At 38.7% G+C, this 27,712-nt stretch overlaps 2 protein-coding genes across 7 annotated transcripts; one reads left to right on the top strand and one right to left on the bottom strand.

The window, feature by feature from the left end:
• The first annotated feature begins 1,827 nt into the window (after positions 1 to 1,827).
• On the top strand, positions 1,828 to 17,892 carry fhl1b (four and a half LIM domains 1b). Its single transcript, XM_077593152.1, has 6 exons — positions 1,828 to 1,972; positions 11,318 to 11,491; positions 11,565 to 11,739; positions 15,207 to 15,376; positions 16,434 to 16,620; positions 16,727 to 17,892. The coding sequence occupies exons 2-6, from the start codon at positions 11,336 to 11,338 to the stop codon at positions 16,876 to 16,878; spliced, it is 840 nt and encodes a 279-aa protein (XP_077449278.1). The 5' UTR covers positions 1,828 to 1,972; positions 11,318 to 11,335; the 3' UTR covers positions 16,879 to 17,892.
• An 874-nt stretch (positions 17,893 to 18,766) lies between these two features.
• Positions 18,767 to 25,209, bottom strand: adad2 (adenosine deaminase domain containing 2). 6 transcript variants are annotated; one of them, XM_077592458.1, is made up of 14 exons: positions 25,099 to 25,197; positions 24,907 to 24,981; positions 24,648 to 24,734; positions 24,387 to 24,495; positions 24,196 to 24,306; positions 24,013 to 24,115; positions 23,832 to 23,918; positions 23,556 to 23,684; positions 23,282 to 23,429; positions 23,028 to 23,198; positions 21,189 to 21,403; positions 20,885 to 21,119; positions 19,387 to 19,519; positions 18,767 to 19,316 (listed from the first exon to the last, which is right to left on the bottom strand). In XM_077592458.1, exons 3-14 carry the CDS (start codon positions 24,728 to 24,730, stop codon positions 19,206 to 19,208), a joined length of 1,635 nt encoding a protein of 544 aa, XP_077448584.1. In that variant the 5' UTR covers positions 24,731 to 24,734; positions 24,907 to 24,981; positions 25,099 to 25,197; the 3' UTR covers positions 18,767 to 19,205. The 6 variants fall into 6 exon arrangements, with proteins under 6 accessions (XP_077448584.1, XP_077448585.1, XP_077448586.1 ...); XM_077592459.1 differs by lacking the exon at positions 24,907 to 24,981 and having other exon boundaries at positions 25,099 to 25,209; XM_077592460.1 differs by lacking the exon at positions 24,196 to 24,306.
• Between the last annotated feature and the right edge of the window lie 2,503 nt (positions 25,210 to 27,712).

Here is a 27,712-nt window from a genome sequence, read left to right as displayed (position 1 = left end):
AATTGAGATTACAACCCATCGCATTGTACAAACGTGCAGGTGTGCTGAACTGGAGATTGTCGGTTATGTATAAATTAAGTAATTTTAAAAGAGTGGAACCTCCTAAGGCATTTTGAAATGGACTTGGGAGGTTCTGCTGTACCAATACAAAAATATATCACCCACTAATTATGTCAGTGCTGAGCAGGCTTTTCAACACTAAGTGGGTCGTTTTGTTTGAAAATATAAGAATGAATTATTTAAACCCTCAAAGTGTGTTCTTGTTTTTGTTTCAAGTAGTGGTATTCAGAATTAAACCTTTCAACGTATTCCACAGAATATGGACGAGGCTGTAACTTTCATGTATGTATGATTTACATACACTACGTGAATGCTCAGATTTAATTTATGGAACTTAACTCATAGTGATGAGTCTCCAAACTTGGTATTTTTGGGAAAAAAATGTCTGATTCTGCTTTTTGTAGAGATTGAACACTGGAATGTGTGAGCATGGAAGCAATGTTTGAATATGTGAACCTTAAAAAAAGAAATATGATCTAATGTTCAGGAAATATGTGACTGACTTGTTTCCTTCTTTCCCATCGTTCTATATTTTTGGTCTCCTGGCTGCCATCTTGTAAATGTACCAGAAATAAATGTCAAGGATTGCTCATAGTGTGTTCTCAGTCTGTGAATTTATTTTGTTGCAGTATTTTTGTGTTCGTGTTTGGTGGTTCTGATCATAAAGAGACCCACCAATGTTTATTTGTTGAGAGTATTTTTGTCAAAAGGTTACTGAAATATGAATGAAAACAAATCTTGATTTTGATTCAATGCACTTGACTAAAACCACAATACCACTTTTTATTTAAAAATAAAACATGCATAAGAATATTTGAAGCAGAATTTCTCCTTACCCTGTGAACAATTTCTGAATTATTTAAACTACGTTTCTACTAGCTCAGCAATATTGTTCTAAATAAGCACAAACTACGCTATTCTGATGTCCATACACTGAGTTAATTTTTATTTTTTAAATATTCCACTTCATATGTGAAATAAAAACTTCATCACCCATTGAGCGCAAGACAATAAGAAATTCAAATTGGAAGAGTTTATTTTAAGATACTATGAATTCTAAAGGTTGCCTCAGTAATTTTAGAGTATTTTTTAAAGTAAACACACAGGGTCATGTTTCTTCCCAAAATCAAATCAATCAAAAGCCTTTATTGTCATCGTACACAGCTGTGTATAACGAAATTGGTGGTGCTACTCCACAAAGTGCGTTTTCACAGTTAAAAAAACATAAATAAGTAAAATAAAAATATAAAAAGTCACATCGTGGCAAGGTAAATTCTAAAATATTGCACAATCTAAGATATTGCACACCCCAAAGTTATTGCACAGAAGGGATTGTTTGTCGTGCTAACGCAAGTTCCTGATGGCTGTGGGGAAAAAAACTGTCCTTAAGTCTATTTGTCCGTGCTTTGTGACACCTGTAGCCTCTGCCAGAGGGCAGCAGTTGGATCAGGTTGCTTATTCACATGACAATGCAGAGTGGTTATTCAAAATAATAGTATTAAGCAGACAAACAAATAAAGATACAGAGATTTAATTTGAATATGTATGTGTACATCATTATGTGTCGCAGCTGTAGCTGGTTTTATAGCCATAAAATAGTTTTTTGGTTTGGATTGATTCCGATAGCTGAAGGCGTCACTAGGAAATTCACGGACCGCCACTGGTGTACATTGTGTAGTATACTATATATATTGAACTGCAGGTTAGCCGTTTTATTTTGAAAGTTTCACAAGGAAATCCTAATTTGGATTTTATTTTGAAACGTTCTGGCTTCATTCGGTCTCCCCTTGGTTGTTTATGTCCCGCAGACGTGAACTGGACCAGGTGCGAAGTGAACATCGCCGAGTCCAACCGCTTCCCGACACGCGGGGTGAGACGCACATCCGCGGCCACGCAACTCAAACTTAACCCGGTAAGAAGCACCAGAAAAAAAATGACTGCACGTCTCATTTAACTTGCTCTTTTTATTTATTTATTTATTTTTGGGGGAAAACTACAAATTACTTTCCTTACCCGTATGACACTACGCCGTGATTAATATTCATAATATTAATTATATATTGATAATGGGTAAAAGCAAACCGCCATCTGTCCATGACTAAGAAACTACATTTGTCTGATCACGATGCTGATATCATAATCACACATCTTGTGATTTCTTAGTTTGCCTTGCAAAAATGTCCCAAATCTAACAAGGAAACAAGCATAAAAGTTTTTGCATGGGGCGTTGTCTCTGTTAGTGGTTATGAGTGTGTGAGTGTGTAAGACTTTTGGAAGTCTTGCAATCTGTTTCCAGTTAGCAAGTTTCCTCTCCAGCCCTTGTGATCGAAGTGTTGAGACAAAAAACACACTCAAAGTTCAATTAAAATTATTGTTAAGCAATTTATTATTCTGTTTGAGTGTGTTTGTGTCCATGTACTGTACACAAAATCAGGATAGATTCTTCAAGGACTTGTCACTATCCAAAATAGCTTTAAAAAAGCATCAAAAGTAGCTATAGAGTCAAACATAAATATATGGTTTTCTACAGCCTGTGGTCATGTTCCTTATAATAGCATAAACAAGAATGACTATTCTTTAAAAGCAGGTGTGATAGCTTACTACATTTGTTTTTGAGTCCGAGTATCTGTTGAGCTCATTGGCCGCTTTCGACAATAATAGAATTACAATCCATTCTGAACTGTGAGAGCGACCAGGGAATAATCCCATTTCAGTCGTCGTGTTGGTTATCATTGAATAATCAATAACTTTTAAAAAGTGTCCTGTAAGTAGTTGCAATTACTGATTAACTACATAAAAAGTCCCAACATCCGTAAACATGGTGTGCAGAATCAACTATAGTCAAATACAGCAATATCTTGATATAGGAGTGCCCCAACATATGAGAAATTTGAGATACAAGGAAAATTCCAAGCAAATATTTGCCTTGAGATAAGAGACACATTTGAGATACGAGCATACGAGACAGCCTGGTGGCCGAGTCCGCAAGAGGCTGCTTATGATGACAGCGCACTGTCTTTCTCGCTGCATCTCCCCCACGTAAAGATATCTACGAGCACTGGGCATACAGGTTGCATTTTTAATCAGTGCAGAATTAAGGGGAAAAACAATGGTTCCTAAGCAAGCTGGTGCAATGAAGGGTAGTGAGAAGAAAAAGCGTATGCTGACAATTGATATTAAGTACGAAATAATAAAAAAACATGAGTGGTGTACGTCTGACTGAGCTGGCTCGCCAATATGAGAGGAGTACTTCGACAATATGTACCATCCTTAAGCAGAAGGATATCAAGCCTTCTAAAAGACTAAACATAATTTCCAAGCTGCGCAGTGACATTCATAACAAGATGGAGAGCCTTCTTTTAATATGGATAAAAGATAAACAGTTAGCAGCAAATAGCATGACCGAGTCGATAATATGAAAAAAGCCAGCGGAATCTACATGGATTTGAAAGCAAAACAAACACCTGAAAAAGGGGACTCCTTAAACATCAGCTGAACCCTTCAAAGTGAATCGAGGCTGGTGCGATAATTTAAAAAAATGAACACTCGGTTCTGTGGCATGGTGAACAAGGAAGTTTCGCCTTGAAAGCCACGGGGGAATACATTAACATCTTTGCCTCCGTTATTGCACAAGAAGGTTTACCGTATTTACTCGCATATAAGCCGCTTTTGTCTGACAAAAAAAATGACTGAATTGAGGGTACGCCTTATATGCGCATAAAAACACGACATGCACGAAACTGCAAGTTGACCACGCTATTATACGATGTCATGACGCAATGGCGCCGTGATGTCATGACGCAAGACAATGCGGCCGATACGGTCATTTAGTCAAAATAGAGAAAAGATAAACAGATAAAAGGCGAAACAAAATATATTTTGACGTCCTATGACTATAATTCAAGTAAAACGTGAAAAAAACTCACTTGTGCCAGTCAGGGCTCAGGGCATCACCATCTCACCGTAGTTAAACGTGCTCTGACTGGCCAGACGCGAGTACACTTAATTGTGTCTGCTACTGCTGGCTCAATGTAAATCATTGTAACAATGTGGGCTATAAAAGTATACGACTCAATATTTACCATTTGGTCAACCATTTGGAATGGAAATGGTAATGCTTACCTAGGAAGGAATATGATTGCACAAAGACTGACTTTCATTTATATTTCAGTTCTTGAATAATAGCATGATTTTTGAAGCATTGTTGTGTAGTTTCTGCCACTATCTAGAATTTATAATTCCAATGTTATCAGACAAGGATTGTGTCAGTCTAGTCAATACCACAGTTGCATTCATGCATTCAGAAACCTCTTTCAAACTCTCCAAAGGTTAAGCATTTCCCCCCCCAAAACCTTGCCAAAAGTTTCCGCAGACTGTAAAAACGGTTGCCTTGGATCACTTAAATTGTTCTACAGTCCTGGCAAAAATCCCCTCCAAGACACATCCAGCTTTCTGCTTTAACACTTAAATCATTGACTGCCTAAAAAGGACTTTTTGTTTTACTATGTGTCAGGAAAATATTTAGCATAGAGAGAAATAGAGAGAAATATTTAGCATAGAGAGATTTAGCATTGAGATTGATGTCGAATAGTTTGTACAATTCAACAATCCTCACGACAATAGTTTATTCATTTTGTTTTGCCTTTTTAACCTGACCTGAACATAACAAAAATGCTGTGGATATTGATATGAGGGGAAATTGATAGTATTTGAAATGTTGAGACAAACTTGCTATCACATCTTGCGTCTTAGTTAAATAGGTTCGAATGTTGTAACGGAATTACTAAAGTTCTGTGATAACTTGCTGTCAAAAATGACACAAATAAATAAAACTACCTTCTTCTTTTATTAACAGTATTCTGTGCCCTTCATAGTTCCCTCCAATAACTATGATAACATTGTTTTGTTCTGAATAGATTCCAGGTACTTTTTGCAGTTGTGTAAATTAATTAACATAATTTACTAATACAGTGGTACCTCGACATACGAGCACCCCGACATTCGAGCAATTCGAGATACGAGTAAAATTTCGCGCAAATAATTATCTCTAGATACGAGACAAATTTTGAGATACGAGAAAGCCAGGTGGCCAAGACATGAGAGGCTGTTTATGATTTTAGCGCACTGTCTTTTTTGGCGCATCTCTTTCGTGTATAACAGATATCTACGAGCACTGGGCGGAGCATTGCATTATTTTCAGTGTTTCTTGTCCCGTCACTCAGCGCGAATGGCGGAGTAATCGCTAGTAAGAGGAGTATATATTACTTCTCGTTGGCAAGTGGTTGTGCGTTATCCTATTGTGAGGACATTTGTGTGCATCATTTTCGGAATATTTTGAAGGGAATACAAAAGCAAACAGCCCATCGATAGTGAAAGTCAGGGTGGAGGCGGGGCAAACAGAGCCAACCCGGCCGTGAGAAGAAAGTTATAAAAATGTAAAACAAAATTAGAATTAAGTTTAGTGTAAGGTTAGATTAAACATATTTTTGAGTGTGTCTGCATCGTAATCTAAATTCATTTAAATTTGTTTATGTTATATTACGATTCACTGGTGCAAAAAGTCTCCCCTGCTCGTCCCGCCCCCTCTATGTCCCTCTCTCTCTACCCTCCGCGAAATCCGTCTAATTTTAGTTCTATTAAACACATTTTATTAATATTAAACCAGTAGTTATTTGTTACTTTGTAAATAGATGGCGAATTAGAAGACATAAAACAATTTTTTCCAATCCAATATCCTGTTTTTGGTGTTTTTTCAGAGGGTTGGAACAAATTAATTTGTTTTTAGTTCATTTCAATGGGAAACGTTCGTCCGAGTTACGAGAATATCGACATACAAGCTCAGTCCCGGAACGAATTAACCTCGTATCACTGTACAGTGGTACCTTGAGATACGAGCTTAATGGATTCCGGACTGAGCTCGTTCGTCGATTCAGTCGTATCTGAAATCAACGTTTCTCATAGAAATGAACTAAAAACAAATTAATTCGTTCCAACCCTCTGAAAAACCCCACCAAAAAACAGGATATTTGAATGGAAAAACATTTTTATTTGTTCTTATTCACCATCTATTAACAAAGTAACAAATAACTAGTGGTTATAATGTTTAATAGTACTAAAATTAGACAGATTTTGCGGGGGTGAGAGAGAGAGGGACAGAGAGAGACTGAGAGAGAAAGAGACTTTTTGAACGGCAACACGCTCGTAACATAACATAAACAAATTTAAATGATCTTGTATTACGATACAGACACACACAAAAATAAATTTAATCTGATCCTACACTAAACTTAATTCAAATTTTGTTTTAAATTTTTATACCTTTCTTCTCCCGGGTTGGCTCTATTTGCCCCGCCTCCATCCAGACTTTCAGATGCAGTTTTTAAAAGGAACCTATTGAGGGTTGTTTGCTTTTGTCTTCCCTTCAAAATATTCAGAAAATGATGTGCAAAAATGTCCTCACAATAGGATAACGCACGGCCACTTGCCAACGAGAAGTAGTATCTACTCCTCTCGTATTATCGAGCAAGCTCCTCCGCCATTCTGCACTGACTACTGGGGAAAAAAACACTGAAAAAAATGCAACGCTGCGCCCAATGCTCGTAGAGACATTTACACGAGGGAGTTGCGGCAAGATGATGTTCTCATAAGCAGCCTCTCGCGGCTGTCTCGAATGCTCGTATATCAAAATTTGTCTCGTATCTCAAGGTAAATATTTGCTCGAAATTTTAATCATATCTCAAATTGCTCGTATGTCGGGGCACTCGTATGTCAAGGCATTACTGTATTGGAAAAAATGCAATTGTCAGAGTGTCTGCGTTTGTACCGCGCTGGCAGTCTTGCTACAGAGACTTCCTGTTTCTGTGTGTTCCAGCACATTCTTGGTCGGTAAGCTCATGCCAACATTTGGGCCCGATGCAGATGTTGTGCAGACAAATGTGAAAAATCTGTGTGATGTCAGATAGCTCGGCATGGGTGTTGATTTAATGTCGCCCTAGCGAACACGCGGGTCCTGGCCAAAATGAATGCGGCTCTTTGCTTTTTATCGTATTTTGTATATACTGTGGATCTTTGCCTCGTCTCATGTTTCTCTTATTTTTATTCTACCTTAAAACACACTCAAATTATTAGGGCTCATTAAAAACAAATAATAAATGATATATTATTATATATTTTGTAAGGGGAAGAAAGTGTTATGGTGAATAATATGGTTTTACCGTATTTTCAGGACTATAAGGTGCACATAAAAGTGTTAAATTTTCTCCAAAATAGACAGGGCACTTTATGATCCAGTGCGCTTTATATATGGACCAATACTAAAATTGTTATCACGATAAAATAAAATGAATCAGTTGATAGGGTACACCAAATCTACTATTTTCCCGTAGACAAAGTACTGCGCAGTGACTGCTGGGATATGTAGTAGTTCTTTCGTCAATACACCCAATGGATTGTGGCCTGTATACATCGACATGAACACAGCTTGACGAAGCATGGAAAGCACCGTTGGAAAAGTTACGCTAGCTACTAGCTAGCTACTATTTGCGAATGGACTGTGGCCGCCTGAACAAACGTATAAAACTCAGCGTTTTCGATGACTCATTTGGACAATTGTTCAATTTGGACACAGAAAATGAGGACTTTGATGGATTTGTGGATGATGATGACATGAGTAAGTTGTAAAATGGCTAAATAAAGTACAACCGAACTCAGTTTTGCTTCCGTTGCCTTTTTAAACACGTGCTTTTAGTGTGTGGGTGTAGCGTGCACGAACTATATATCCCAGCAGTCACTGCGCACCGGAAACCGGAAATAGAGTCTGGGGCTGCTTCCGGTAGCCAGCGCTATTGCGGTTAGATATTCATATATAATATATATGCGTCTAAAAAAACGGTGCGTCCTTTGTGTGTTTAAAATATAGAAATAGCACTCGTTACTGACACTGCGGCTAAAAATACGATGCGCCATATTGTCGTGAAAATACGGTAATTGTTTTTGTGTGTTTGTTTCTGTCTGATTTGGCAATTTACTGCGTGTTGTGGCTCTTTGACTCTCTGTTTAAAATTGCTCTTTGTGTCTAACATGTGGGCCACCCCTACCCTAGTGTCTGACGAAGGGGCACCACGTTGTGCACGCATGGGGCCAAACTTCCCCCCAAGCCCAACATGCATCCTGTATTAATATTTATAACCGTTACATGCCCAAGTAGTAAAATACACACTTCCCACTTAACACGCTTCAACCTCCTTAATACATGCTATGATCGCACACACTTGCACACTCCCTTGAAGGTTTTTATTCACACTTAACTGTGCAGGATAATGATAGCTACAATATATAGCTATCTGCAGTCAAACACATGGTTTATGATTAAAAAAAGGCTGAGAAAAAAAGTTGAGACTTGTCGGGTGACGTCACCTGAATGGGATTTTCTTTCCTTTTGACCTGGGTGGAATTCGCGGCAAGGTTTCCTGTTAGCGATTAGTCCCCACCAGTTCCAAGTGGCAAAAGTGAACTGCAGGTTGGTGGTTGAAATGCAGGAAGTTTATTTTGGAACCATATTGGCAAGTTTAAAGACGAGATGCTATGCTACGTATGAGGTCTGTGCCTTTCAGAAGTAGGAAAAAGTAGAAAGAATGAAATGTAACAAAACATTAGGTTGTTCTATTAAAGTTTTAGAAGCAATTATTTATCCATTAATTGTCTGAAAATTGATGTGCATTTCAAAATCACAACATATATCTCTCTAATACTCAGAAATGTGTGAATAATTAATTGTTTCTATGTGGTCTACAGGTCAATACAACCAATTTTTGAGCTGTTCAATGCATTTTCAGAAATAGGTTGCTAAAATAAAAAACAAATCAACTCATCACCTAAATAAATTTAAAACAAGTTTTAAAAAATTGCTTCTGTGCTGTTTGGATTCACAATTCCCTTTAATGAGAATAAACTCTGGCGGACCGATGGGGTGAGTGGTTAGCGCGTCGGCCTCACAGCTCTGTGGTCCTGGGTTTGAATCCAGGTCATGCCCATCTGTGTGGAGTTTGCATGTTCTTCCCGGGCCTGCGTGAGTTTCCTCCGGGTACTCCGGTTTCCTCCCACATTCCAAAAACATGCATGGTAGGCTGATTGGACACTCTGGATTACCCCTAGGTATGGGTGTGAGTTCATGGTTGTCCGTCTCCTTGTACCCTGTGATCGGCTGGCCACCGATTCGGGGTGTCCCCCGCCACTGGCCCGGAGTCGGCTGGGGTGGGCTCCAGTGCCCCCCTGCGACCATGAGAATTAAACTCTAGACCTAGATTACTATACACACTTAAAAATAAGTTTTAATCTTACGTTACACTAAATTTAAACCTTCTTGTGCAATAACTGAGGCATAGATGTTAATGTATTCCACCGCAGTTTTCGAGGCGGAACTTCGTCCTTTTCCATGTCTTAGAACCAAGTGTATCCCACTTTGTTTGTTAAAATTATCAAACCAGCTATGACTCACTTTGAAGGAGTGAAAGGGTCTGGTGTTGAAAAGAACCCTTTTTCAGATGCTTGCTTGGCTTTCAAGTCCATGTAGATCCGCTGGCTTTTTCGCACATCGACTCGAAGCTATCTCCGGGTAACTGTTTATCTTTATCTCAAATGTGTTACTTTGAAGGGAAATCTTAAGAAAAATCATCCGCGACAATATTTTCAAAATAAAATAACAGATAAGGAAATGCATTTTCTTCTTGGGGGGATTTCGTAACTTGGATCTTTTTTGTATCTCGAATCACTCCTTTGCATAAAAAAAAATCTTAACCTGAAAATTTTGTACCGAGAGGCATTCGTAAGTAGTGGTAATGACTGTAATTTGTATTTAGTTATTTTATATGGGAAAAAATGCTTTGAGATACGAGTAAATTGACATCCGAGCTCGGTCCCGGAATGCATTAAGCTCGTATCTCAAGGTGTTGAAAAGATTTTTTTTACATCAGCTGGCCCTACGAATTTGAAGGTGTACACTACCTCTTTGTGTTGGCACTAACTGGTATACAATGAGACTGGATGAGGAACAGGTCATTTACTTAAAGTATCCATTAATGCACTGGTCAAAACTTTAAAAGCAACACAAAGCTAAGGATTCCATCACGCTCCTTGTGCACTTGGAGCTTTTTTTTAGGTTAGTTGCTGTAGTATTTAATAGCACCTTTAACCTATACAGTGGTACCTCGAGATACGAGCTTAATCCGTTCCGGAACTGAGCTCGTATGACGAGATTCTCGTAACTCGAGCGGACGTTTTCCATTGAAATGAATGGAAAACAAATTAATTCGTTCCAGCCCTCTGAAAAAACACCAAAAGCAGGATATTGGATTGGAAAAAATGTTTTATTTCTTCTAATTCGCCATCTATTAACAAAGTAACACATAACTAGTGGTTTAATAGTAATAAAATGTGTTTAATCTAACTAAAATTGGGCAGATTTCGCCGACGGGAGACAGAGACGTTTGGGGGCGTGGGCGGGGGGTTCCTTTTTTTTCCCACGACAACGCACTCATAAACGGAACAAACAAATTTAAATTAACTTGGATTAATATATACAGACACTCAAACATACGTTTAATGTAACTTTACACAAAACTGAATTCTAATTTTGTTGTAATCTTTTGTTACCTTCGTTTTTCGGGTTAGCGGTTTGCCACGCCTCCGCCCTCACGTTCGCTATCGATGGACTGCTTGCTGTTGTATTGCCTTCAAAATATTCCCAAAATGATGCACACAAATGTCCTCATAATAGGATAACGCACGACCACTTGCCAACGAGAAATAGTCTTTAAGGAACGATCGCGGGACCTTTCCTAAGAAAGAATAACAGGAAATGACATAGCTGAGCTTCCCACGTAGTGATTGTGGCTAATGAAGTTTTAGTCTGAGAAAGGTTGCCATTGCCTATGGGTAATGTGTGCAGGAGTATACTTCATTACCCAGAAAGCCCTCTTTTTGCATGCGCGTTGTGCGTTTCCTGGTCGTATGAGAAACTCGTCTGAATTAATTAGTTCCGTGCTCGTAAATATTGTTATACACAAAAGATATGCAAAAAAGACCTGGCTTGGTCGAATCACGAAATTTTGACCGCATAACGGGCGAATTATTCGATCGAAATTTCCCCCGTAAGACGAGCATTTTGTATGACGAGCGGTCGTATGACGAGGTACCACTGTATAGTTAAAGCACCAATGACTCAAATCTTTATCTGATGGAGTTTGTTATTTGTGTTTAGTTGTGGCAGAGATTAAAAATGTCAACCAGCGCGCAGTGTTTCTACTGTCGCGAGGACCTCGGCGGCAGGAGGTTCGTACGCAACAAGGGCCGTCCGGTGTGTGTACGCTGCCACACCAAGTTCTGTGCCAACAGCTGTGCCGAGTGCCAACGACCCATCTCCGTGGAATCCAAGGTAATGTAAACGCACTTGCATCTTTCAGTAAACGCAGTATTTGGTACCTGCGTGTGACGCTGGCTCCCATCAGGAGCTGAGCCACAAAGGCCGCTACTGGCATGAGGATTGCTTCCGATGCGCCAAATGCTACAAGCCACTGGCTAAGGAGCCGTTCACCACCAAGGATGACCGCATCCTCTGTGGCAAGTGCTGCTCCAGAGAAGAGGCCCCTCGCTGCCACATCTGCTATAAACCCATACTTGCCGGTAAAACTAATTTAATAAGGTGCAGAAACTGTATTTTTCGGGCTGTAGGTCGCAGCTTAGTATATATGTTGCATTAGGGTATGAATTGCATTTGAGGGGGATTTTTTACTGCGGTTAAGAACCAACATACATTGTAGTTAGAAGTACAAAATGGAGAACAACTGTCTAAATAGGCATCTTTATTTAGATAGCTTAGCTATACTTGGCAGATACAAGCTGCGATGAGGTGAATCCACGACATTCAATCCACAAAGTGGCTGGGTATTAGTGTATGTTGTGCTGTGTATACAGTGGTGCCTTGAGATACGAGCTTAATTTATTCCGGGACTGAGCTTGTTTGTCGATTTACTCGTATCTCAAATCAACGTTTCCCACAGAAATTAACTAAAAACAAATTACTTCGTTCCAACCCTCTGAAAAAACAGGATATTGGAATGGAATACCATTTTTATTTGTTCTAATTCACCATCTATTAACAAAGTAACAAATAATTATCTAGTGGTTATGATGTTTAATAGGGCTAAAATTAGACAGATTTCGCGGAGGGGAGAGAGAGAGACTTTCCAATGAACTTGGATTACGATACAGACACACTCAAAAATAAGTTTAATCTAACATTATACTAAACTTAATTCTAATTTTGTTTTACATTTTTATACCTATCTTCTCCCGGGTTGGCTCTATTTGCCGCACCTGCACCCTGACTTTCAGCTGCAACCTAACGAGGGTTGTTTGCTTTTGTTCTTCAAAATATTCCTCACAATAGGATAGCGTGCGATCACTTGCCAACGAGAAGTAGTGTACTCCTCTCGTATTAGCGAGCAAGCTCAACCACGTGTACACCATTCTGCACTGGGGGGAAAAACACTGAAAAAATGCTCCGCCTAGTGCTCGTAGAGACATTTACACGAGGGAGTTGCGCCGAGATAATTATGTTCTCATAAGCAGCAGCTGTATGTTCGTATATCAAAATGTGTCTCGTATCTCAAGGTAAATATTTGCTCGATATTTTACTCGTATCTCAAATTGCTCGTATGTCAAGGTATCACTGTATATGTATAGTACAAACATGAAATGGGGAGAAAATGGCAAGTAGCAATTGGAGATTTTTTTCGCTGGCCACTAGAAGGCAGTGTCTACCTTTGGGAGTTAAATAATAGTTCATGAAATAAAGGAAAAAAAGCATCACAATTGGAGATTATTCCTCTGGCCAATAGAGGGCAGTGTCTATGTTCGGGAATTAAATAATAGTACAGTAATACCTTGACACACGAGTGACCAAACATACGAGAAATTTGAAATACGAGGAAAATTCCAAGCAAATATTTGCCTTGAGGTATGAGACATTTGAGATACGAGCCTACAAGACAGCCTGGTGGCCGAGTACACAAGAGCCTGCTTATGATAACAGCGCACTGTCTTTCTCACCGCATCTCCATCGCGTAAAGATATCTACAAGCTCTCGGCATACAGGTTGCATTTTTCACGTGTTTTTTTTGCGTTAATCACTGAAGAATTAAGGGGGAAAAAATGGGTCCTAAGCAAGCCGGTGCAATGAAGGGTAGTGAGAAGAAAAAGCGTATGCTGACAATCGATATTAAGCACGAAATAATGGAAAAACGTGTCGTGTACGCGTGACTGAGCTGGCTCGCCAATACCAGAGGAGTACTTCAACAATATTTACCATGCTTAAGCAGAAGGATATCAAGCCTTCCAAAGGACTAACCATAATTTCCAAGCTGCGCAGTGACATTCATAACGACATGGAGAGCCTTCTTTTAATATGGATAAAAGATAAACAGTCAGTAGGAGATAGGGTGACCGAGTCGATAATATGCAAAAAGCCAGCGGAATCTACATGGACTTGAAAGCACAGCAAGCATCTAAAAAAGACACCAGAAAAACCCTTCAAAGCGAATCGTGGCTTGTTCGATAATTTAAAAAAAACTAACTGGATGAAACGAACACTCGTTTCTGAGGCACGGAGAAGCAGGAAGTTCCGCCTCGAAAGCCGCGGTGGAATATATTAACATCTGACTCGGTTATTGCACAAGAAGGTTTAAATGTAGTGTAACGTAAGTTTAAAACTTATTTTTAAGTGTGCATAGTAATCTAAGTTAAAGTTTGTTATGTTACGAGCGTGTCCATCAAGTCTCCCTTCTGTGCTTTCTCTCTCTCGTCCGCGGCGTCTGTCTCTACTCAGTAACGTGACATTTTAGTATTGAAGATCATAAACACTAGATAGTTATTTGTTACTTTGTGAGTAGGTGTTGAATGAGAAGATGTTTTTCCATTGTAATATACTCTTTTTGGTGTTTTTTCCGAGGGTGGGAATGAATTAATTTGTATTTAGTTCATTTCTATTAATTTGAAATTGATTTGAGATACGGGTATATTGACACACGAGCTCGGTCCCGGAACGTATTAAGCCCGTATGTCAAGGTACTATTACTGTATAGAGACGTTTAAAAGTCCAAATAATAATAAATAGATACCTCAAAAACAATTCACTTCATTCACGCATTGTGGCAGGTTCTTGAAAACTATTTACCGCGATAGACGAGGTATTTCTATAATTTGTTTACCAAACTCAATCTCACTCTAAATCGCTATGAAATCCAGTATAGTCTTCATCTTCAGTATAACTACTCTGGAGGTAGACGGAAAGCTATATAGCTACTTTTTTGCATCTATGAGTGAAAATATAACACCAAATAAGCTGCATGTGAGCATTTGTGTGACTTCCAGTCCATATAAAACAGCATACAGATATAGTTTTCATAAAGTATGGGCATTTAGAACAAAATGGATGTCTGTCAAAGGTTATTCAATCATGTGATGACTACAGCATACATACATAACATAAATCCCAATAAGATAAAATGGGAATTGGGAATTGGTAGTTAGAAAGATACTCAATGATGCTTTGTAATATTTATATTGCTGGTCATCTTATTCAGTACATGGACATATCTTGCCAAGTTCTAACTATAGATTACAAAAGTGTCAAAACAAATATTACATCCAAATATTTTGATTTTTGGTAGGTCAAAAATTGTTTTGACACTTTTAATGCCATGGTAAAATGTTACTGGTTGGTCTTTAATTCCAACATTTTCTCTTGACTCATGTAAGCTCATCATTAATAATCAAGTTTAGAAACTACCAAAGTGGCTTCAAATAATTAGAAGCAGATGGATGGTATATAAATGTTAATATTCTTGATCATATCACTGCTGGAGCTCATGATATTGTGCAACAAGGGGGCTTTTATTTATTCAGTGTTACCATTGTTAACTGTTTAAATGTTAGCTGTTTAATATCAAACCTTTGCAAATTTAAAAGTATCACTATTTTTTACATATCAGGGAAGGTTTGTTTTGACTGAGATATTTTGAGTCAAATAATGAACTAGGAAAGCTTTCAGTGAACAACTGAACTAACTTGGTATGAATCTTCTTTTCCAGGCACGGAGAGCGTGGAGTACAAAGGCAACTCATTCCACGACGAGTGCTTTACCTGCTGCCACTGCAAACGACCGATGGCATCGCAGAACTTCATTGCCAAAGAAAGTGACATTTACTGCAGCCCTTGCTATGACAACAAGTTCGCAAAGATCTGCGTCTCCTGCAAAAAGGTCAGAAAACAACCACGTCGGGATGGTACTCGGACGATTCGCCGAAAAAGACGTTTCGCCGACGGACGTTTCACCGACAGATGTTTGGCCGACGGACAGTTCGCCGAACGGACGTTTCGCCGAAACGGGATTTGCGCGTTCGCCCCGCCCCTGGATCGTGTGTGTACATGTTTTTCAACCTCGGCCCGCGGGCCATATACGGCCGTTACAGATAACATTCATTTAGGAATAACAAGGGCATGTACTGCCCCCCGCTGGACATATTTCTAAATACAAGTACGTACTACAATGTGCTGCCAATTTTTTATATTTTTTATTTCATCCTTGCGTTTAAAGTAGTAGCCATTTGGAGATCATGCAGAACAGTACGTGACAGAAGAAATAGAGAAAATAAAGTAGTAGTAACAGTAAGTACTACAATAATGAAATTGTAAATCCAGAAATCCTACTCCAGAAAACTTACACCATCATAGAAAACGTTGAGATTAATCTTTGAATTAAGGTTCTCAGCAAATCATTTTGAATATATATTTCCTAAAATAATGGGAAATTATTTAATATTAAACTAGAAGTAAAAGTGTGTTCCATGGCATTTTCAGGTATTGTTCTCTAAGCCATCTAGTCTGTCCAAGGCACTTAGAATTTCACATAGGTCTTCGTGTTGTTTTTTCTCAGTGTCAGACATCAATCCCCAGCTTTGATGAATTACATTGCGTGTCCAAATGGCTACTACTTTAAACGCAAGGATAAAATAAAAAAAATGGCAGCACATTGTAGTACGTACTTGTATTTAGAAATATGTCCAGCGGGGGGCAGTACATGCCCTTGTTATTCCTAAATGAATGTTATCTGTAACGGGCCATATATGGCCCATGGGCCGAGGTTGAAAAACATGTACACACACGATCCAGGGGCAGGGCGAGCGCGCGAACCCCGTTTCGGCGAAACGTCCGTTCGGCGAACTGTCCGTCGGCCAAACGTCCGTCGGCCAAACGTCCGGTCACGCGTCGGGATCACTTATCACAACTGAGCCACGTGTACGGTGACTCTTGTGCAGCCAATAGTGTCCGGAGGAGTTAACTACCATGAGCAGCCTTGGCACGGTCACTGCTTCGTGTGCAGCTCCTGCTCCAAGCCTCTAGCTGGGTCCAGCTTCACCAGCCACCAGGACCAGGTCTTCTGTGTGGACTGCTACAAGAGCAACGTGGCTAAGAAATGCAGTGGATGCCAAATCGCCATTACAGGTTCCTTTTTTCCACCTCCATTCACCTTTGGAAAAAGACTCCATCTGGTGTATTTTTGGGTGTGTTGCAAAAACAAAAAAACAAAAAACGTTTTTCTTTGGCCCAGGTTTCGGCAAAGGGGTGAACGTGGTGACCTGCGAAGGAGGCTCCTGGCACGAATACTGCTTTAACTGTAAGCAGTGCTCCCTCAGTTTGGCTAATAAGCCATTTGTGACCAAAGGCAGAGACATCCTCTGCTCTGACTGCAGCGACAAGTAATTAGCAAACCCCTGCGGTGTCCTCATTGGCTGTAATTGAGTTAAGGACACGCTGTAGTAAATACATCTTTTTTTCTTTGGCTGCTCTGTTATCACCTTACCGTATTTTCTCGCATATAAACCGTATTTGTAACTACAAAAAAAAGATGACTGAATCAAGGGTACGGCAAAGTAACATTTACTATTACTTGGTTATTTTCTGTTTTGCAGTAAGAAAACAACCATTACTGGATGAATTAACTCCTTATATTGACCCTAATAATGTGCTTTATACGAGAGGGGCCAGCTTATATGCGATAAATTGTCAAATTCAATGATTTTAAGGCAATTTACGCTTATATGCAAGTAAATACGGTAACCACTTTTTACAGAACATGAACAGACAAACTCACTTCTTGGTCAATTTTTGCTGGATAAGAGTGAACCTGTCATGATGATTAGGTTGTCTTTTAATCAACATTTTTAGCACAGTCACTTGTCATCCAAGCAAAAAGGAGTTAGAGAAATAATGTTTTTAGGACAATCACTAGCTGTGAAAGAATATACTGAATTTCTTCATATAAAAAAACCAATAACAAACATCAACCTCAAAAAATAGCGGGGTTTCTCTATTTTTTCAAGATTTGTTGTTGTATTTTGGAAATAGACATTCACATTTTTTTAAAGAATATACTTTTATTCAAAATTTTCTGGAGGTAAATGGACATTTTTTAAATATTGTTGAAATACTTTCAGAAAAAAGTCGCATTTTTTCTTCTTATTTTTAAGATAGAAAGACTTATTTTTTACCCTCCAATATGCCACTTGATTTTTAAGTAAAATATTGACATATTTTGATTGTTAATGTTGTAATAGTTTATTTTTTACTTAAATTAAAGTGTCTATGTGTACATATATATTACTAGACTGAAATGTGTATTCCCCCACCCAAAACAAAGTTAAAAATGTCCTAATTCAGAATTTTGAAATATTTAGCAATGGAAAAAAATGAAATAAACGAATTTTCTCTGAAATAGACAGTTATTTCACTTTCAATATCAATGTCACCATGATATCCAGAAAATGTGTACATTTTCAAGATTTGATTTGCAATCATTAATAAGGGGACCATTTAGCCAAGGTGGACAGGACATATGCGCACACGCATTCCCCTTTGACCAGTCCGCGTTAGAAAGCCGTCCACTTTGTAGTACATTTTAGACTTTTATAGTGAGGATAAAGCGGTTCAGAAAATGATTGAATAAACGTGTGCCCTGTGTGTGTGTACGTGTAATTATGTACCACGTTGCATTTGTACGGTTTTTATCGCTAGATAAGGGGAACATTTAGCCGAGGTCGACAGGTATGTAAGAGAGAATCGTGAAACATGGATAGTGGTTGTTGTGAGACAGCCAATGAGAGCCCAGTAGTGTAGCGAGGTTCTAAAGTGAGAATCAATGCAACCGTGACAATGTTTTCAAAATAAAATAACGGATTAGGAAATGCATTTACTTTTTGGGGGATTTCGTAACTTGGATCTTTTTCGTATCTCGAGGCACTCATTTGCATATGAAAAGCTTTCGTAACCTGAGGGCATTTCGTACCTGGAGGCATTCATAAGTAGGGGTATGACTATTCAAATTGTGTTGATTTTTTTCATTTGTCCAACTGTATTTAAATAACAAAGAGCTGGATTTAATCAGAATTGTGTCACTATGTCCACTGTGGATTTGCAAAAAAAAAAATATAATCAAAAATAATAATCAAGGTTGAACTAAATCCATGTTGAAATAAGGCTGTATTTTCAGATCAGCCAAGTCCCATGGGATTGATGATTCTCAGTAATTGTATCACACGCCACAATTAATCTCTCTTTGTTAAGTATAGAGCAAATTCAACAACACATGAGCATCCGAACAGGGAGGAGTTTATTGTCAAGCAACTGCTAAGATGTCATAGAGCCTGTTAGGCTGCGAAGCACAGTTGTAATGGAAACCCTCCATTTAGGTTGAATGTTATTTTTGCTCCCTTTAAATTTCTAATGTACAGAGTCAGAAGTTTCAAACCCAAACCAAAATGTTTTGAGTCTGTGTTTACATATATTAAATGTTCATAAGGAACACCTACATTCTTAAGCCCTGAAATAACACGCTTTCAGGCACTAAAACGCTCTACCACCTTTTGGCATTCTAGGGGCCCGACATTTTTCAATTGTACATTTCTGCTCGTTTGACCCTATTTTTTTTCCTAAACCAAAACCATACTGCACAAAAACTCAGTGATCACCACAAAATATGTTGTAAACAAGAAGAACAAATATTCCTCAACCTACCACCCAAATATAGCTTTTCAGGCACTAAAACAATCCACCAGCATTTTGGCCTTCCAGGGGCCTGCTTGTTTGTCTTGGAAGTACTTCTTGACTAGCTTCTTGATAGTCTGGTAGACGGTCGCTTCCACCTGACGCACACACACACAAACAGTTAACATGAAGGTCTGTAGAGCTCACCTGACACGGTGCGAGACAAACCTTGATGCTGCGGTACGTGGGGGAGACCAGTAAGTAGCCGTGTCCACCCACTTGAGCCACCTGACGGAAGTAAGAGTAGAACGCTCTCTTGCACAGCCGGCTGGAGAAGCTGTGTCCGCTCACTGATGGAGAACTGCAAAGCGCGACAACACTTTAGGTCTCATCTCATCTCATTTTTTTAACCGCTATATCCTCACCAGGGTTGCCAGGGTGCTGGGGCCCATCCCAGCTGACTTCGGGCGGGGGACACCCTTAATTGGTGGCCACCCAATCGCAGGGCACAAGGAGACAAACAACCATTCACGCTCACACTCATACCTAGGGGCAATTGAGAGTGTCCAATCAGCCTACCATGCATGTCTTTGGAATGTGGGAGCAAATTTGAGTAACCAGAGAAAGCCCACGCAAGCCCAGAGAAAACATGCAAACTCCACACAGGTGAACCGACCTGGATTTGGATCCAGGTCCCCCACTGTGAGGCCGACGCGCTAACCACTCACCGCTCTAAGAGCAAAACGTGGCGTAACTTATTTCTATTCAAAGTAGGACCTAAACATTTTAAGTATTAATAACTGAAATGCTTAACTGTTTTATGGATAGTGTTCACTGCAGTGGACAGCTATTCAAAAGACTTAACCCTTTATAGAGCAAGTGACTTTTCAAAAATATTTACTTTTTTAAAATCTGTAATCATTGTGGTTTTTATAATGACAAAATTTAAGAATCAATACAATGTAAATGAAAATAAATGAATCAAAATGTTAACATTGTTTACAACTCTAAAGTTGATTTCTTTTTTTCCATAGTATTTAAATAATTACATGCTAATGATAGTATTAGACATCTATTTCATTTGAATCAGGAAGACTTGCTGTGAATATTCATGATTCAGTGCCATTGACGACAAATCCATAATTTCTTAATTAAATGAGTTGCAAGGACTAATGATCAGGGGTGCCCAAACATTTCCACAAAAGGCCACAGTGGGTGCAGGTTTTGGTTCTAAATGACCCAGACAGTTGAACCCAGGGGTGCCCAACTCTGGTCCTCGAGGGCCCCAATCCAGTCTGTTTTCCACGTCTCCCTCCACCAACACCACATCTGAATCAAATAGTCAGGATCGTTATCAAGCTTCTGGACAGCTTGCTGATGAGTTGATCATTTGATTCAGGTGTGTTAGAGGAGGGAGAAATGGAAAACAGACTGGATGAAAGGCGCACTCGAGGACCAGAGTTGGGCACCCCTGACTTAGATGGGCAGGCTTTTGGTCCACACTTCAATTTCTAAGTAAATTCACCTTAAAATGTTTAGTTAGCCTCACTCCTTATGCCTTTTTTATGCATGCTGGCAACTGGGCAGTCAGCAAGGGCACCATGGTCACTATGGTGTCACAGTTCCGATCGCCGATCGGAGCAACTTATATTGACGTAAACTGCCGTTTACTTCAAAGGTTGAATTCAGTCCGCTTAATTGAAGACTGCTCTAGTGGGTGGGCTACCTGTGGTTGATGAAGCCTTTGCTGCTGTCCACAACTTCGATGTCTTTGTCTCCGAGGCACCAGTTGACGCTGAGGACGTCGTCTTGCGATAACACCTCAACGGACTTCGCCTCTCCGCACCTCAAGAAGATGATGCCATTTTTCTTGTAGAACGGCGGCAGGATGTCGTCCCAACCGTCGCCCAGACACTCGTTGGCGATATCCGACAAGTAGCCGATGTATTGCTTCTGGCCCCCTATGGCGAGAGGACGACCTCTGAACTCAAACCCGGTTATCACATACTATCAGCGAGACGAAAGGTTACCGAGGACCATGCTTGTGATGTATAGCGGCTGGATAAAGTGGCTCAGCTGAGCGCCCTGCACGCCCACGAAGGTCCACATGAACAGCTTGTGAGTGCCCGACATGCAGCACACTTTAGCCGCCCTGTGGCTCGGGTCGAGGTGGGCGGCCTGAACCAGCAAACCCTTGGCGTGATACTGGAGCTTTGGGGGGCCCCGAGGTTTTTGGCCCGAGCTCCTAGTCATGTCGACAAATGATGTTGTCATTAGATTTGGTACAATGTGCGTCGCAAGTTTGAAGATAAATACATACATATATACATCTCTATATATGTATATATATATCTATATATGTGTGTATATACGTGTATATATATGTGTATATATGTACGTATATATATATATATGTATATATGTGTATATATATATGTATATATGTGTATATATATATATATGTGTATATATGTGTATATATATATATGTGTATATATATATGTATATATATATATGTGTATATATATATATATGTGTATATATGTGTATATATATGTATATATACATATATACGTATATATATATACATACATATACACATATATATATATATATATATATATATATATAGACAAAGGTCTCAACTGTATTTACTTCTAAGGTATGAGAGATGTTTTCACAATCAAGTTTATCGGCATCTGTGGGGGTTGAGGTCATAATAGATTGCATATATATATATATATATATATATATATATATATATATATATATATATATATATATATATATATATATATATATATATATATATATATATATATATATATATATATACAGACGCTCCCCTACTTACGAACGAGTTAGGTTCCGAGCGATTGTTCATAAGTTGAATTTGTTTGTAAGTTGATTCAGTGCTATATTTTGTATTATAATTTATGTTTAAGGCCGATATAAGTATATTGAAGGTTGATATAAGTGCATTTGTATGTTTAAGGCTTGTATAAGTAACACGGATTGGTTTGTACTGAAAAAAACATTTAACAAAATGGAGAGAATATGTACAGTACTGTATAGAGAGAGAGAGAGATTTATGTATTAGAAACTGGCCGAAAGAAGCGCTCTAACGACGATTGCACAGTTTTCTTCTTTTTTTCATCATAAATGATGCGGTAGCACAGTATGGCATCATTCAATTGATTTGCAAACTTTGTACAACGTTCAATATTTGGGTCCTGCTGCTCGATCTTTCTGTTTATAAATGGTACTGACGGTCGAACGATTCAAGTTGTACATATATGTGCAACGCTCACCACTCTCACGCGCATCAAGCTTCGTTATTATTGCCACTCGTTTCAAATGAAATGGCTTGCCTCTTCCTTGCAACTCCCTCAATAGAAGCCTTTAGCTTTTTACCAACCATATTCAATAATGGATGCATGAGATATTTAATGATACAAATGAAAAAGGTTCTTTGCACACTGGAGATACATTCACGCACTTCCGCATTGCAACGAAGAAGAAGGTAGATGCTGGGTGAGCTGAGCTCTCACAGGGCCAGGCGTCGGTATTAGCGGCGGAAAGAAGTACTACTCTGAAAAAGGCGCGAAATACAAAATTGGACTTACGAACATTTTTCGACTTAAACGCAATTTGCAGACATGTTCGTATGTACCGTTGTTCGTAAGTTGAATGTTCGTAAGTAGGGGAGCGTCTGTATATATATATATATATATATATATATATATATATATATATATATATATATATATATCATATCCAAGTGTATTGTCTCTTTCCTAGTTGTCCATGATTTCGCAGAACAGAATACCGAGGGGTGATATCATTCTTTGAACTGAACACACAATTACCATGAGCAGAAGTTCATGGCAGCTCCTTCTGGGCACTGATTTGTGTAGAGGTGCAGGCTGGTCTTGGCTTTAAGTTGAAGCTTTGAGCCAGCCGTGCCGCTCTCAAATATACATGCCTCATTGTCCTTAGAATTAGATTCAAAGAAAAGCAGAACCTGCTTGTAGAGGAACCTGAAGCGAAAGACAAAAGAAGACACTTCTGATCACAGGGTGCATCTCGTGCATTCAATAATTTTAAATATGTCAGCGCATACCTCTGTAGGGCCCGCCTGGCAACGGCCATGGCATGACAGTCATGCAGCATGGTCCCATTGAAGCAAAGAAAACTGGTGCAGCTCAAGCGGCCGGATCCCACAGCCACCACTTGATAGTCATAGCAAGCATGGCCGGATGAGTCCATCACTTCCATGGACAGAAGCACAAAAGTAGTGTTATGAAAACACCAGGGTTACGTTTTAAACGTTTTACTATTAGTCTCTGTGACAGTTGACACACTTAAAAGGCAACAGTGAAATGAAATGAAAGTACCTCTCACGAGGACAAACACTGCCATGTGGCTCTTGCAGCTATGTAAATCTGGAGTCATTTTCAGGAGGCTGTCAAATTTCTCACTGCTTATTGCCGTCATGTGAGTTTTGTGAAAGTCTGTGTCCCAAACTAAATTAAAAAAAATGTTACTTACAAATAGCTTGGAAAGTTGAAAGATTTGAATGTGATAGAGGCAATTTGAATCTGTGCCTTTATACTTTAATAAGGAAAACAAAACTTACTATAACACAGAAAAAAGCCTTCAAACTAACAAACCTGAAAATGGTGACGGTGAACTAGTAACAGATGGAGTTTCTTTTGGTTCTGATTCAGTGGAATCTTTGTCACATTCAGAAGTATTGGCTGAAAAAATACATTGTGAATAATATTGGGTACATTTCCAAATAGGATTTCCAAGCGCTTTTCCGATATGTTTGAGATACGTGTATGTAAGCACCCAAAATGCCAGAATCCTTATTCTGCTCTTGAATCAATGTTGAAATGTCAGTCAGGGACATGCTGCAAACAGTACGGATTGTTGAGTTGTCTGCGACGTAAGCCTCAAAAGAGATAATTAGAATTTAGTTTGCAGATGGCAGATAACTTAAAAAGCTAAAACAAAGGTCTCAACTGTATTTACTTCTAAGGTATGAAAGATGTTTTCACAATCAAGTTTATGAATTGATGTTGAAATGTCAGTAAGGGACATGCTGCAAACACTAAGGATTGTTGATTTGTCTGCGACGTAATCCTCAAAAGAGATAATCAGAATTTAGTTTGCAGATGGCAGATAACTTAAAAAGCTAAAAAAAAGGTCTCAACTGTATTTACTTCTAAGGTATGAGAGATGTTTTCACAATCAACTTTATCGGCATCTGTGGGGGTTGAGGTCATAATAGATTGCATGGGAACATCCTCCCTTAAATCATCATCATCATCTCTGCAAACAAGATTACATTTCATTAGGACTGCACACCAGCACAAGTTTTCGAACCAGAAGTCAGATGAAACTAGATTAACACCTTAATGTAGTAGTCAGTTAGTGCAGAGTTCGAATTATGACACTTTTAATCATGTAAAGTGGAAACATACCTGTTGTCATTGTTGCACTGCACCTGCGGGGAGTTGTGGTCCAATTTTTCCTCCTTTTGTGGACTATGTGCTTCTTGACTCATTTTGCTGTTGAGAAGATAGATTACATTTTGTTCCATTCCGATTTTCGGTGCTTCTCAATACTTGTTGTTAGCAAATTTCAAGAGTTAATAGGTTAATTTCACATTTTTGTTCACTTTAACATTAACTTAACTTTGAATGAAATATAAAACAACAATAATAACATAGGTTGTATTACCGTTAGCGACGTTCAAAAAACAAAACAAAAAAGCCCACGAAGTTGACTATTTTTTTCCATTTAACTGGCGTTGTCCTGTAACAGAAACAGAACTATGTACTACATTAATTCTTATTTCAATGCGCTAAGTAATGTCAAATGAATTTAGAAAAGGCAACAATACAACCAATAATAATAATTAACACAACTTACCACTGAAAGTTTTCGTGTTTTATGAGCTACATTTGGCGACAATTTATTAATAATAAAAAACAAGACGGGAAGATAATTGTTTATTTCTGAGTAAACTCCTCTCTTATTGGCTTATTTTTAACCTATCAGGCAGCGCCTTATTATATACTACTGTACATATAATGCAACACTAGTGATTGACCTTTGTCTGTGATAAGTAGTGTAATAGCCAAATTAAAAAAAACAGAAGGATTGTTTTACTTTACAAAAAAATATTTTGATACACCTATCCACGAAATTATCCATTGGTCGTGTAACAGTGTCCCCTTCGAAACAATGATCTCTGACGCCATCTTGTGTACACTTTCTGTATTGAATTGAATTGAATTGGACTCTATTAAAATAATGTATATTTCGTTCTTATAAAGCAATTATACAGTTTTTTTTTTAATTCTTCAATGTTTTTTTCCAAATGTTCTTACGACTGAAATGTAACACTAAAAGTTGTCAATGTGCATAAGAAAGCAATCTGTCAGTTCTAATGTCAGGGTACTTGTCTTACTTTTTGTTCATAGTTGGAAGAATAACACACAACAATTATGATTTGAAATATGGTAAGGTGGTAATAAACGGTGTGCCTTCTGGTGTGATGTACCGAAAAAGCCGAAGAAAAACATTATAGTCTGATTTGCTTGTTTATATTTGGTGACATCTGCATTTAAAGGGCTTTTGTCTGATTTTTTTGGCATTAAAATTGAGAAAATGGGCGCCTGTAGATCTGCCTTGAGTCCATTCTGGTCATGTTTTTCCACATAAACGAGTTTTGCCTGAGAACCAGGACTGGACACCGACCATTCGCGTGAGACAAGTCGAGAAAAATCGCAGGTGGGTAGATGTCATTTATGTTCTGTAGATTGCATGCTACATGAGAAACAACAATAAATAGTACTTGGCATTTTTTTTTTCCTTTTTGCCAGTGCACAATTTTTTTTAGGTATCACAAATTATGTTTACAAATTCATTTTTGCAACCACTAACTTTCCTTGACCTGATTCTCGGCTCGGGAGCCACATGTGGCTCTTTTGATGGGTGCATATGGCTCTGAGCTAAAATATGGAAACTGGTGGTGAGAGAGCCGAGTCCCGAAAGCACCAATAGGAACGTCACTTCGGCGCTGTGGCATTGATTTTTTCTTCATTAGAGTCTTCTGCACCCATTCTCTCATTGATACTCATTAGCAACAACGTAACAATGTTGTCAAAAGAATTCAGAGACTTTTTGTACTTTTAAAGTGGTAAAATTAAAAAAAAATCCCACATATTCATGTATTTTGACTTTTAAATTGTGAGTATGGCTCTCAAGGAATAACATTTGAAAATAGGAATTGTTTATGGCTCTCTCTTTCAAAAAGTTTCCCGACCCCTGGCCTAGAGTGACCGCAGCCTCTCCATGTTAAGTCATTTATTGGTGAATATCAAATCAAAATTGTATTGACGCACCATTGAATTGAGATGGCATGAAAAAACTTCTCATGTTTTATGTAGTATATATATTCAGTGAACAAGCAAATAGATGCGGAATGGTTTGGAGAGTTCTATGAATATCAAATTGTCAAGATAAATTCCTCACACACAAGGGCACATGAACAAACACACAATCACAGTACACATCGTATAACTGAGAGGCCTTATTTGCACTGATGCTACTGTATATTCCTTTGATCATTGGGAAATTCAACACAATTTTTCTACTGTTCACCTCAAGAGAACCAAATGAGACCTTCTAGTGTGTTTGTGTGAATGCGTGTGTGAAATTACTCCTGCGGAGGCACAATGGCGAACCTCCCAAGTGTCGTCCCCACTCTCTCTGTCGTGTCTATTTCTACCCGCCTTTGCCCCGCCATCTGTTTGATGATTTAACACCCACACATTCGCTTAAAGGCTTGCAAATTTCTCACTTTTAGTTCTTAAATGAAAAAAAAAATCAAGTGTCGGGGGCGCACAAGACAGCTCCATTTATTGTCACAGCTTTTCAGTTTGAAGATGGCAGAGGGAAGACTGTGATAGCATTTTTATTCAGCATATGTGTGCTCGTCGGTCGTGTGAAAGTAAACACTGCTAGCATGATGAGCGTTTATCCTCTTCAATACGCTGACGAATCATATTATTCGGTATTACAGGGTAGACGTCTGTACACAGACACGTGGTAGGTAATGGTTTCTGTTATATATTACACAACCCAGCCCATTACATTTTGGCATCAACCAAGTTGAAAATAAATCTTTTTTATTGAATTAAAAAAACGAACTTTTATTTTAGTCAATGTGTGTTCACTTACTTAATAGGAGGGCTCGCCAAATATTTAGGGGCCATGTAAGCCGTAAACGTTGGCCACTAGCTGGCCAGCGTGATAACAAATAAAAGAAGATTACGTGTACAATATTTAATAAAATGAATGAAAGGGCAGCACAGTGGATGACTTGCCGTACAGTTATGTGATCAAGGGTGCAATCATGGGCGACTGGATTGGCTCCAGGACTCACACGATTAAATACATAATATGAAAGTGGTTTTATTGTTCCATTCCATGCATTTTATTTAAGAAAATGAAAATGACTTAAACTCTTAAAAATAAA

The sequence above is a fragment of the Stigmatopora argus genome, chromosome 22 (genome assembly GCF_051989625.1).
Source record: "Stigmatopora argus isolate UIUO_Sarg chromosome 22, RoL_Sarg_1.0, whole genome shotgun sequence".
NCBI classification, from domain to species: Eukaryota; Metazoa; Chordata; class Actinopteri; order Syngnathiformes; family Syngnathidae; genus Stigmatopora; species Stigmatopora argus.
The sequence above is the reverse complement of the archived record's forward strand: the minus strand, read 5'-3'. Positions and strand labels throughout refer to the sequence as shown.